General features: G+C 38.0%; 1 protein-coding gene across 1 annotated transcript in view; it reads right to left on the bottom strand.

The window, feature by feature from the left end:
* The window catches only part of btbd3b (BTB (POZ) domain containing 3b), a 45,890-nt gene extending 37,402 nt beyond the window's left edge, over nucleotides 1–8,488 (bottom strand). Inside the window, exon 1 of the mRNA XM_046367818.1 lies at nucleotides 7,445–8,488. Coding sequence (XP_046223774.1) covers nucleotides 7,445–7,785 — 341 coding nt within the window. The 5' untranslated portion in view covers nucleotides 7,786–8,488. The remainder of the gene's footprint in view (nucleotides 1–7,444) is intronic.
* Between the last annotated feature and the right edge of the window lie 5,659 nt (nucleotides 8,489–14,147).

The following is a 14,147-nucleotide window of genomic DNA, read 5'->3' as shown; positions in this document are numbered from 1 at the left end:
TGGTACACAGTTACTGTACCTATCTCACTCATATAGTAGTGTACAAACCTGTTCTGGGGTGAGAGCCCCCAAACTGAGTTCTGGACCTTGTAGTCAGATCCATTATGTTTTTCATTCTTCCTCTCATATAAGGGACTGATTAAGACCACCACTACTACAGACTTTTTGGGGGTAAGATATGAATACACCTGCTCTACCAAGTGCTGAGGTTACATTACAGTATGATTCCATGGTCTGTGTTCTAGAACATGTTGAGATTCTGTTATAGTATGATTCCCTGTTCTGTGTTCTAGAAGATGCTGAGGTAACATTACAGTATGATTAATATGGTCTGTGTTCTAGAACATGTTGAGATTCTGTTATAGTATGATTCCCTGGTCTCTGTTCTAGAAGATGCTGAGGTTACATTACAGTATGATTCCATGGTCTGTGTTCTAGAAGATGCTGAGGTAACATTACAGTATGATTCCATGGTCTGTGTTCTAGAAGATGTTGAGGTAACATTACAGTATGATTCCATGGTCTGTGTTCTAGAACATGTTGAGATTCTGTTATAGTATGATTCCCTGTTCTGTGTTCTAGAAGATGCTGAGGTAATATTACAGTATGATTCCCTGGTCTGTGTTCTAGAAGATGTTGAGGTAACATTACAGTATGATTCCCTGGTCTGTGTACTAGAATATATTGACGTAACATTACAGTATGATTCCCTGGTCTGTGTTCTTGAAGATGTTGAGGTAACATTACAGTATGATTCCCTGGTCTCTGTTCTAGAAGATGTTGAGGTAACATTACAGTATGATACCCTGGTCTGTGTTCTAGAACATGTTGAGATTCTGTTATAGTATGATTCCCTGGTCTCTGTTCTAGAAGATGTTGAGGTAACATTACAGTATGATTCCCTGGTCTCTGTCCTAGAAGATGTTGAGGTTACATTACAGTATGATTCCCTGGTCTCTGTTCTAGAAGATGTTGAGATTACATTACAGTATGATACCCTGGTCTCTGTTCTAGAAGATGTTGAGGTAACATTACAGTATGATTCCCTGGTCTGTGTACTAGAATATATTGACGTAACATTACAGTATGATTCCCTGGTCTGTGTTCTTGAAGATGTTGAGGTAACATTACAGTATGATTCCCTGGTCTGTGTACTAGAATATATTGACGTAACATTACAGTATGATTCCCTGGTCTGTGTTCTTGAAGATGCTGAGGTAACATTACAGTATGATTCCCTGGTCTGTGTTCTAGAAGATGCTGAGGTTCTGTTATAGTATGATTCCCTGGTCTCTGTTCTAGAAGATGTTGAGGTTACATTACAGTATGATTCCCTGGTCTCTGTTCTAGAAGATGTTGAGGTTACATTACAGTATGATTCCCTAGTCTCTGTCCTAGAACATGTTGAGGTTCTGTTATAGTATGATTCCCTAGTCTCTGTCCTAGAACATGTTGAGGTTCTGTTATAGTATGATTCCCTGGTCTCTGTCCTAGAAGATGTTGAGGTTACATTACAGTATGATACCCTGGTCTGTGTTCTAGAACATGTTGAGATTCTGTTATAGTATGATTCCCTGGTCTCTGTTCTAGAAGATGTTGAGGTTACATTACAGTATGATTCCCTGGTCTCTGTTCTAGAAGATGTTGAGGTTACATTACAGTATGATTCCCTGGTCTCTGTTCTAGAAGATGTTGAGGTTACATTACAGTACGATTCCCTGGTCTCTGTTCTAGAAGATGTTGAGGTTACATTACAGTATGATTCCCTGGTCTCTGTCCTAGAAGATGTTGAGGTTACATTACAGTATGATTCCCTGGTCTGTGTTCTAGAAGATGTTGAGGTTACATTACAGTATGATTCCCTGGTCTCTGTCCTAGAAGATGTTGAGGTTACATTACAGTATGATACCCTGGTCTCTGTTCTAGAAGATGTTGAGGTTACATTATAGTATGATTCCCTGGTCTCTGTTCTAGAATATATATAATAATATAATAATAATATATGCCATTTAGCAGACGCTTTTATCCAAAGCGACTTACAGTCATGTGTGCATACATTCTACGTATGGGTGGTCCCGGGGATCGAACCCACTACCCTGGCGTTACAAGCGCCATGCTCTACCAACTGAGCTACAGAAGGACTACCCTGGTCTCTGTCCTAGAAGATGTTGAGGTTACATTACAGTATGATTCCCTGATCTCTGCTCACTGTCCAGCCTGGGACCTGACCCAGAACAGCAACGTGTAAATATCCAAAAGGAGCTAGTGAACATGAGTAAGTTAGTGTCACCTACTTCTGTAGCATATGAGTTAGTTAGTTAGTTAGTTAGTTAGTTACTGTCACCTACTTCTGTAGCATATGAGTTAGTTAATTAGTTAGTTAGTTAGTTACTGTCACCTACTTCTGTAGCATATGAGTTAGTTAGTTAGTTAGTTAGTTAGTTAGTTAGTTAGTTAGTTAGTTAGTTAGTTAGTTAGTTAGTTAGTTAGTTACTGTCACCTACTTCTGTAGCATATGAGTTAGTTAGTTAGTTAGTTAGTTAGTTAGTTAGTTAGTTAGTTAGTTAGTTAGTTAGTTAGTTAGTTAGTTAGTTAGTGTCACCTACTCTCCTAGTATATGAGTTAGTTAGTTTCATCTACCTGTCTAGTATATGAGTTAGTTAGTGTCACCTACCTGTCTAGTATAGGGGTTAGTTAGTTCGTTTGTTAGTGTCACCTACCGCTCTAGTATATGTATAGTTAGTTACTGTGTTAGTGTAACCTACCTCTCTAGAATAGGGGTTAGTTAGTTAGTTAGTTAGTTAGTTAGTTAGTTAGTTAGTTAGTTAGTTAGTTAGTTAGTTAGTTAGTTAGTTAGTTAGTTAGTTAGTGTCACCTACCTGTCTAGTATATGCGTTTGTTAGTTAGTGTCACCTACCTCTCTAGAATAGGGGTTAGTTAGTTAGTTAGTTAGTTAGTTAGTTAGTTAGTTAGTTAGTTAGTTAGTATCACCTTCCTGTCTAGTATATGAGTTTGTTAGTTAGTGTCACCTACCTCTCTAGAATAGGGGTTAGTTAGTTACTTACTTAGTTAGTTAGTTAGTGTCACCTACCTGTCTAGTATATGAGTTTGTTAGTTAGTTAGTGGCACCTACCTCTCTAGAATAGGGTTAGTTAGTTAGTTAGTTAGTTAGTTAGTTAGTTAGTTAGTTAGTTAGTTAGTTAGTTAGTTAGTTAGTGTCACCTACCGCTCTAGTATATGTATAGTTAGTTACTGTGTTAGTGTAACCTACCTCTCTAGTATATGAGTTTATTAGTTTGTGTCACCTACCTCTCTAGTTAATGATTTAGCTAGTTAGTGTCACCTACCTATTAGGTATGTAGGTTAGTTAGTTAGTTAGTTCCAAAGTTAGTGCCACCTACCTCTCTAGTACATGAGGTAGTTATTTAGTTAGTTAGTACATGCATTAGTTAGTTAGTGTCACCAACCTCTCTAGTATATGAGTTAGTTAATTAGTTAGTGTCACCTATCTCTCTAGTTGATGAATTCGTTAGTTAGTGTTCCCAACTGTCTAGTGTATGAGTGTGCTAGTTAGTCAGTTAATTGTTCAGTTAGTTAGATAGTTTGTTATTTAGTGTCACCTACCTCTCTAGTTAATTTCTTACTTAATGACTTGCTTACTTAGTCAGTTAGTGTTACCTACCTCTCTAGTATATGAGTTAGTTAGTTTGTGTTACCTACCTATCTGGTATATAAGTTAGTTAGTTAGTTAGTGTCAACTACCACTCTAGTTAATGAGTTAGTTAGTTAGTCTTACCTACCTCTCTAGTTAATGAGTTAGTTAGTTTGTGTCACCTACCTGTCTAGTATATGAGTTAGTTAGTTAGTTAGTTAGTTAGTTAGTTAGTTAGTTAGTTAGTTAGTTAGTGTCATCTACCTGTCTAGTATATGAGTTAGTTAGTTAGTTAGTGTCACCTACCTGTCTAGAATATGAGTTAGTTAGTGTCACCTACCTGTCTAGTATATGAGTTAGTTAGTTAGTGTCACCTACCTGTCTAGAATATGAGTTAGTTAGTGTCACCTACCTCTCTAGAATAGGGTTAGTTAGTTAGTTAGTTAGTTAGTTAGTTAGTTAGTTAGTTAGTTAGTTAGTTAGTGTCACCTACCTCTCTAGTATGTGTATTAGTTAGTTTGTTTCAACTATATATCTATTATATGGGTTAGTTAGTCTGTTAGTTAGTAACTTGGTTAGTTAGTTAGTTAGTGTCACCTACCTCTCTAGTATGTGTATTAGTTTGTTTCAACTATATATCTATTATATGGGTTAGTTATTCTGTTAGTTAGTAACTTGGTTAGTTATCTAGTTAGTGTCACCTACCTCTCTAGTATGTGTATTAGTTTGTTTCAACTATATATCTATTATATGGGTTAGTTAGTCTGATAGTTAGTAACTTGGTTAGTTAGTTAGTGTCACCTACCTCTCTAGTATGTGTATTAGTTAGTTTGTTTCAACTATATATCTATTATATGGGTTAGTTAGTCTGTTAGTTAGAAACTTGGTTAGTTAGTTAGTTAGTTAGTTAGTTAGTTAGTTAGTTAGAGTTAGTTAGTTAGTTAGTTAGTTAGTTAGTGTCACCTACATCTCTAGTATGTGTATTAGTTTGTTTCAACTATATATATATTGTATGGGTTAGTTAGTTTGTTAGTTAGTAACTTGCTTAGTTAGTTAGTTAGTTAGTTAGTTAGTTAGTTAGTTAGTTAGTGTCAAATACCTCTCTAGTATGTGTATTAGTTAGTTTGTTTCAACTATATATATATATTGTATGGGTTAGTTAGTTTGTTAGTTAGTCACTTGGTTAGTTAGTTATCTAGTTAGAGTCACCTACCTCTCTAGTATGTGTATTAGTTTGTTTCAACTATATATCTATTATATGGGTTAGTTAGTCTGTTAGTTAGTAACTTGGTTAGTTAGTTAGTTAGTTAGTTAGTTAGTTAGTGTCACCTACCTCTCTAGTATGTGTATTAGTTTGTTTCAACTATATATCTATTATATGGGTTAGTTAGTCTGTTAGTTAGTAACTTGGTTAGTTAGTTAGTGTCACCTACCTCTCTAGTATGTGTATTAGTTTGTTTCAACTATATATCTATTATATGGGTTAGTTAGTCTGTTAGTTAGTTAGTTAGTTAGTTAGTTAGTTAGTTAGTTAGTTAGTTAGTTAGTTAGTTAGTTAGTTAGTTAGTTAGTTAGTTAGTTAGTTAGTTAGTTAGTTAGTGTCACCTACCTCTCTAGTATGTGTATTAGTTTTTTCAACTATATATCTATTATATGGGTTAGTTAGTCTGTTAGTCTGTTAGTTAGTTAGTTAGTGTCACCTACCTCTCTAGTATGTGTATTAGTTTGTTTCAACTATATATATATTATATGGGTTAGTTAGTCTGTTAGTTAGTAACTTGGTTAGTTAGTTAGTGTCACCTACCTCTCTAGTATGTGTATTAGTTTGTTTCAACTATATATATATTATATGGGTTAGTTAGTCTGTTAGTCTGTTAGTTAGTTAGTGTCACCTACCTCTCTACTATGTGTATTAGTTTGTTTCAACTATATATCTATTATATGGGTTAGTTAGTCTGTTAGTCTGTTAGTTAGTTAGTTAGTGTCACCTACCTCTCTCGTATAGTAGAGTACAGCCCCTGTATTAGTTTGTTTCAACTATATATCTATTATATGGGTTAGTTAGTCTGTTAGTTAGTAACTTGGTTAGTTGGTTAGTTGGTTAGTTAGTTAGTTAGTTAGTTAGTTAGTTAGTGTCACCTACCTCTCTAGTATGTGTATTAGTTTGTTTCAACTATATATCTATTATATGGGTTAGTTAGTCTGTTAGTTAGTAACTTGGTTAGTTAGTTAGTTAGTTAGTTAGTTAGTTAGTTAGTTAGTTAGTTAGTTAGTTAGTTAGTGTCACCTACCTCTCTAGTATGTGTATTAGTTTGTTTCAACTATATATATTGTATGGGTTAGTTAGTCTGTTAGTTAGTAACTTGGTTAGTTAGTTAGTTAGTGTCACCTACCTCTCTAGTATGTGTATTAGTTTGTTTCAACTATATTTATATATTATATGGGTTAGTTAGTCTGTTAGTTAGTAACTTGGTTAGTTAGTTAGTGTCACCTACCTCTCTAGTATGTGTATTAGTTTGTTTCAACTATATATATATTATATGGGTTAGTTAGTCTGTTAGTTAGTAACTTGGTTAGTTAGTTAGTGTCACCTACCTCTCTAGTATGTGTATTAGTTTGTTTCAACTATATATCTATTATATGGGTTAGTTAGTCTGTTAGTTGGTTAGTTAGTTAGTGTCACCTACCTCTCTAGTATGTGTATTAGTTAGTTTGTTAGTTAGTAACTTGTTTAGTTAGTTAGTGTCACCTACCTCTCTAGTATGTGTATTAGTTTGTTTCAACTATATATCTATTATATGGGTTAGTTAGTCTGTTAGTTAGTAACTTGGTTAGTTAGTTAGTTAGTTAGTGTCACCTACCTCTCTAGTATGTGTATTAGTTTGTTTCAACTATATATCTATTATATGGGTTAGTTAGTCTGTTAGTTGGTTAGTTAGTTAGTTAGTGTCACCTACCTCTCTAGTATGTGTATTAGTTAGTTTGTTAGTTAGTAACTTGTTTAGTTAGTTAGTGTCACCTACCTCTCTAGTATGTGTATTAGTTTGTTTCAACTATATATCTATTATATGGGTTAGTTAGTCTGTTAGTTAGTTAGTGTCACCTACCTCTCTCGTATAGTAGAGTACAGCCCCTGTATTAGTTAGTAACTTGGTTAGTTAGTTATCTAGTTAGTCACCTACCTCTCTCGTATAGTAAAGTACAGCCCCTGTATTAGTTAGTAACTTGGTTAGTTAGTTATCTAGTTAGTTATCTACCTCTCTCGTATAGTAGAGTACAGCCCCTGTATTATCTAGTTAGTTATCTACCTCTCTCGTATAGTAGAGTACAGCCCCTGTATTAGTTAGTTAGTGTCACCTACCTATCTCGTATAGTAGAGTACAGCCCCTGTATTAGTTAGTAACTTGGTTAGTTAGTTATCTAGTTAGTTATCTAGTTAGTTATCTAGTTAGTCACCTACCTCTCTCGTATAGTAGAGTACAGCCCCTGTATTAGTTAGTAACTTGGTTAGTTAGTTATCTAGTTAGTTATCTACCTCTCTCGTATAGTAGAGTACAGCCCCTGTATTATCTAGTTAGTTATCTACCTCTCTCGTATAGTAGAGTACAGCCCCTGTATTATCTAGTTAGTTATCTACCTCTCTCGTATAGTAGAGTACAGCCCCTGTATTAGTTAGTTAGTGTCACCTACCTCTCTCGTATAGTAGAGTACAGCCCCTGTATTAGTTAGTGTCACCTACCTCTCTCGTATAGTAGAGTACAGCCCCTGTATTAGTTAGTTAGTGTCACCTACCTCTCTCGTATAGTAGAGTACAGCCCCTGCCAGTTACAGTTCTGAATTGTATTGTTATTATTCAGGTTCTGTTGTTGGTACTCCTGCACTGTGGCCGACGACCCTCCACCCTGCTTCTTAGCACTGGGGAATATATCTGCTGCCATCTTCTTCTTCTTCTTCAGGGTAATGATCTCGTAGCACACCGGCGGTAGCTTGGACCCTGTACTACCCCCGGAAGCGCCACCGACATTAACTGTCTTTTTGGAGCTCTTCGAGCTCGCCGACTTGCTCTTAACTGACTCTGGGAGCATCAAGAGGAATGTCAGACATTTCATTTTACGGTCCTTGGCATCGACCATGAGTGTGTTGTTCTGCAGAGCAGTGGGGGAGTATGCAGAGAAAAGACATCAACTGGCAGAGTAGAAGTGGAAGAGGAGGACAGAGGTGCCGAGGAGGGGGAGAAGGAGGATGCGGGGAGAAGGAGGATGCTCAGACAGGACAGTGGTATCAGAGAGTTGTGCAGTAGCAGAAAAACAGCAGCAACAACGCGCAACGAGCTCAGTTCATCAGTCAGTCAAACATAAATACTTGAGTAGGAAATCAGTCAGTAAGAATGTGTCAGACATTAAGAAATCCTCTCCTACTCCAAATGTGTCTTCAGTAGCAGAATGAGAGAGTAGTGCAGAGAAACCAGCTCAGAAACACCCCTGTACTCCTACTGTATGATTGACTCAGCTTTTAGGGAGCAAACAGTCCCAGTACAGGTTATCCTTCTCTCGCCTTGACTTTTTTCTGAATATAGACAGAATCCGATGTTTTTTTCTGAAGAGAAACAGGAACAATCTGACAATCCAATGGATGATCCGAAGGGACGTTTCCTTTCACCTAGTTTTCCTTTTTTAAGTTTGATCTTTGTGACAGACGATGTTTGTCCCAGATAACGGACCAATGATGTCCTTATTGAAATCACTCTTCGCCGCTCTCTCCTCCTCTCCTCTGCTGTGCACTGGTGTGACAGCCTAGAGATTTAGTGGAGATGCAGTGGTCCTGAGGCAGACAGCCTGTTTTCTCTCTCTCTCTCTCTCTCTCTCTCTCTCTCTCTCTCTCTCTCTCTCTCTCTCTCTCTCTCTCTCTCTCTCTCTCTCTCTCTCTCTCTCTCTCTCTCTCTCTCTCTCTCTCTCTCTCTCTCTCTCTCTCTCTCTCTCTCTCTCTCTCTCTCTCTCTCTCTCTCTCTCTCTCTCTCTCTCTCTCTCTCTCTCTCTCTCTCTCTCTCTCTCTCTCTCTCTCTCTCTCTCTCTCTCTCTCTCTCTCTCTCTCTCCGTTTCTCAGCTCCTGTCTCTCCGGTCTCTGGCTCCTCTCCCCACCTCCTGTATTATGCTGACTACAGCGGATGAATGGATGAGCACAGAAAAGAGGAGAGAAGAGAGAGAAAACTAGAGAACCCCCCGACCCCCCATCAAACGGCATAAGGCATCCTCCGCAGCCTCGGCCAATAGGCACGCTCAGGCCTCCTGATTGGCCGCAGCTGAGTGCGGTACCTACTAGGATATGCTAAGTGAACTCCTTCTATTAAAGTGACAGCCATGGCCCCTAATAATGATGCACTATTTGGCTGCACCCTATTCCCTATTTAGAGCTCTAGTCCTATCTAATGTAGTTTATAGTGAATAGGGTGACATTTTGGACGAGAACACCACAACATATTCATATACTGTTTCATTTACATACTCTGTAAACTTCAAGCTTTCTGCCTCTCCCACATATGTATTTGATATTGTAAATATTATAAATACAAATGCTAATTTCTAAGCGTCTTTGTAAGGGGGTGGAATGAGCTTTTTTTTTACATTCTATAGTCATACAGTTGAATTCCACACTGGGATTCAGTCACACAAATGTTAATGCAGTATATTTACATAGTTAGGGACTTTCGAAGAAAGGTCGTTTAATTGTAGGATTATTCGTTTGTAGGATATAATAATCAGTTATTTACTACTATAATTATTATATCTGTATTTATAAGGGAGCCAATGTCACTGCAGGTAATTCTTCTTTCTTTCTTTTTTTTAACCTTTATTTAACTAGGCAAGTCAGTTAAGAACAAATTCTTATTTTCAATGACGGCCTAGGAACAGTGGGTTAACTGGTCTAGGAACAGTGGGTTAACTGGTCTAGGAACAGTGGGTTAACTGTCTGTTCAGGGGTGGAACGACAGATTTGTACCTTGTCAGCTCAGGGGTTTGAACTGACCAACGCTCTAATCACTAGGCTACCCTGCCGTTCCCGGGCAGAACATGCTGCCGTCTTTAACCTGCCTTGGTCTCTTTGGGCTATACATCCAAGCCACTCTATGTGTAACACATTGAAGCAACGATTTCTAAGTAAGACTGTTCTCATTCAGCAGTACCGTTCAAAGGGCATGGCGGTTTGGTATTGCATCGATTTTCTAACGGGAAGTTTTGAAGTTAAGTGAGATTTTACACGTGATGACAAAAAAAAGTTTCTCTCATTAGATGAATCGTAGCACCTTTAACACCAGCTGCTAAAGGACAATGTGCACAACACTGTAATATTTTCGTATGTTTTTAAATCTGACTGTAGCACACTGTAAGTAGTCTACCGTTATGTGCTTCCTTACCACTGTGAAGAGGTATTTGGTCATGTTTGTGAAGTTACCTGAAAAGAAAAGAAAAGCCAGTATCATTGCTGTTTACTCTTATATGTCAGCCTCTTGGTCTTGGTCTGAGATTTATGGTTCTGAGTAAAATAATAACCAACCCTATGCCAACATATAACTCCTATAGAAGATACCAGGTTGACAAGTGCCAATATATCACTCCTCTAGAAGATACCAGGTTGACTAGTGCCAACATATAACTCCTATAGAAGATACCAGGTTGACTAGTGCAAACATATAACTCCTATAGAAGATACCAGGTTGACTAGTGCCAACATATAACTCCTATAGAAGATACCAGGTTGACTAGTGCAAACATATAACTCCTATAGAAGATACCAGGTTGACTAGTGCCAACATATAACTCCTATAGAAGATACCAGGTTGACTAGTGCCAACATATAACTCCTATAGAAGATACCAGGTTGACTAGTGCCAACATATAACTCCTATAGAAGATACCAGGTTGACTAGTGCCAACATATAACTCCTATAGAAGATACCAGGTTGACTAGTGCCAACATATAACTATAGAAGATACCCTATAGAAGATACCAGGTTGACTAGTGCAAACATATAACTCCTATAGAAGATACCAGGTTGACTAGTGCCAACATATAACTCCTATAGAAGATACCAGGTTGACTAGTGCCAACATATAACTCCTATAGAAGATACCAGGTTGACTAGTGCCAACATATAACTCCTATAGAAGATACCAGGTTGACTAGTGCAAACATATAACTCCTATAGAAGATACCAGGTTGACTAGTGCCAACATATAACTCCTATAGAAGATACCAGGTTGACTAGTGCCAACATATAACTCCTATAGAAGATACCAGGTTGACTAGTGCAAACATATAACTCCTATAGAAGATACCAGGTTGACTAGTGCAAACATATAACTCCTATAGAAGATACCAGGTTGACTAGTGCCAACATATAACTCCTATAGAAGATACCAGGTTGACTAGTGCAAACATATAACTCCTATAGAAGATACCAGGTTGACTAGTGCCAACATATAACTCCTATAGAAGATACCAGGTTGACTAGTGCCAGTATATCACTCCTCTAGAAGATACCAGGTTGACTAGTGCCAACATATAACTCCTATAGAAGATACCAGGTTGACTAGTGCCAACATATAACTCCTATAGAAGATACCAGGTTGACTAGTGCCAACATATAACTCCTATAGAAGATACCAGGTTGACTAGTGCCAACATATAACTCCTATAGAAGATACCAGGTTGACTAGTGCCAACATATAACTCCTATAGAAGATACCAGGTTGACTAGTGCCAACATATAACTCCTATAGAAGATACCAGGTTGACTAGTGCCAACATATAACTCCTATAGAAGATACCAGGTTGACTAGTGCCAACATATAACTCCTATAGAAGATACCAGGTTGACTAGTGCCAACATATAACTCCTATAGAAGATACCAGGTTGACTAGTGCCAACATATAACTCCTATAGAAGATACCAGGTTGACTAGTGCCAACATATAACTCCTATAGAAGATACCAGGTTGACTAGTGCAACATATAACTCCTATAGAAGATACCAGGTTGACTAGTGCCAACATATAACTCCTATAGAAGATACCAGGTTGACTAGTGCAAACATATAACTCCTATAGAAGATACCAGGTTGACTAGTGCCAACATATAACTCCTATAGAAGATACCAGGTTGACTAGTGCCAACATATAACTCCTATAGAAGATACCAGGTTGACTAGTGCCAACATATAACTCCTATAGAAGATACCAGGTTGACTAGTGCCAACATATAACTCCTATAGAAGATACCAGGTTGACTAGTGCAAACATATAACTCCTATAGAAGATACCAGGTTGACTAGTGCCAACATATAACTCCTATAGAAGATACCAGGTTGACTAGTGCAAACATATAACTCCTATAGAAGATACCAGGTTGACTAGTGCCAACATATAACTTCTATAGAAGATACCAGGTTGACTAGTGCCAACATATAACTCCTATAGAAGATACCAGGTTGACTAGTGCCATATATATCACCTCCTTAGAAGATACCAGGTTGACTAGTGCCAATATATCACTCCTATAGAAGATACCAGGTTGACGAGTGCCAATATATCACTCCTCTAGAAGATACCAGGTTGACGAGTGCCAATATATCACTCCTCTAGAAGATACCAGGTTGACTAGTGCCAATATATAACTCCTATAGAAGATACCAGGTTGACTAGTGCCAACATATAACTCTTATAGAAGATACCAGGTTGACTAGTGCCAACATATACCTCCTCTAGAAGATACCAGGTTGACTAGTGCCAACATATACCTCCTCTAGAAGATACCAGGTGGACTAGTGCCAATATATCACTCCTCTAGAAGATACCAGGTTGACTAGTGCCAATATATAACTCCTCTAGAAGATACCAGGTTGACTAGTGCCAACATATAACTCCTATAGAAGATACCAGGTTGACTAGTGCCAACATATAACTCCTATAGAAGATACCAGGTTGACTAGTGCCAGTATATCACTCCTCTAGAAGATACCAGGTTGACTAGTGCGAACATATAACTCCTATAGAAGATACCAGGTTGACTAGTGCCAATATATCACTCCTTTAGAAGATACCAGGTTGACTAGTGCCAATATATCACTCCTATAGAAGATACCAGGTTGACGAGTGCCAATATCACTCCTCTAGAAGATACCAGGTTGACTAGTGCCAACATATACCTCCTCTAGAAGATACCAGGTGGACTAGTGCCAATATATCACTCCTCTAGAAGATACCAGGTTGACTAGTGCCAATATATAACTCCTCTAGAAGATACCAGGTTGACTAGTGCCAACATATAGTGCCCATATAACTCCTATAGAAGATACCAGGTTGACTAGTGCCAACATATAACTCCTATAGAAGATACCAGGTTGACTAGTGCCAACATATAACTCCTATAGAAGATACCAGGTTGACTAGTGCCAACATATACCTCCTCTAGAAGATACCAGGTTGACTAGTGCCAACATATACCTCCTCTAGAAGATACCAGGTGGACTAGTGCCAATATATCACTCCTCTAGAAGATACCAGGTTGACTAGTGCCAATATATAACTCCTCTAGAAGATACCAGGTTGACTAGTGCCAACATATAACTCCTATAGAAGATACCAGGTTGACTAGTGCCAACATATAACTCCTATAGAAGATACCAGGTTGACTAGTGCCAACATATAACTCCTATAGAAGATACCAGGTTGACTAGTGCAAACATATAACTCCTATAGAAGATACCAGGTTGACTAGTGCCAATATATCACTCCTCTAGAAGATACCAGGTTGACTAGTGCCAATATATCACTCCTCTAGAAGATACCAGGTTGACTAGTGCCAATATATAACTCCTCTAGAAGATACCAGGTTGACTAGTGCCAACATATAACTCCTATAGAAGATACCAGGTTGACTAGTGCAAACATATAACTCCTATAGAAGATACCAGGTTGACTAGTGCCAATATATCACTCCTCTAGAAGATACCAGGTTGACTAGTGCCAACATATAACTCCTCTAGAAGATACCAGGTTGACTAGTGCCAACATATAACTCCTCTAGAAGATACCAGGTTGACTAGTGCCAACATATAACTCCTATAGAAGATACCAGGTTGACTAGTGCAAACATATAACTCCTATAGAAGATACCAGGTTGACTAGTGCCAACATATAACTCCTATAGAAGATACCAGGTTGACTAGTGCCAACATATAACTCCTATAGAAGATGCCAGGTTGACTAGTGCCAATATATCACTCCTCTAGAAGATACCAGGTTGACTAGTGCCAATATATAACTCCTATAGAAGATACCAGGTTGACTAGTGCCAATATATCACTCCTCTAGAAGATACCAGGTTGACTAGTGCCAACATATAACTCCTATAGAAGATGCCAGGTTGACTAGTGCCAATATATCACTCCTCTAGAAGATACCAGGTTGACTAGTGCCAATATATAACTCCTATAGAA

Source organism: Oncorhynchus gorbuscha, linkage group LG11 (genome assembly GCF_021184085.1).
Source record: "Oncorhynchus gorbuscha isolate QuinsamMale2020 ecotype Even-year linkage group LG11, OgorEven_v1.0, whole genome shotgun sequence".
NCBI lineage: Eukaryota > Metazoa > Chordata > Actinopteri > Salmoniformes > Salmonidae > Oncorhynchus > Oncorhynchus gorbuscha.
Note: the sequence above shows the minus strand (reverse complement) of the source record. Positions and strands in the feature narration are given on the sequence as shown.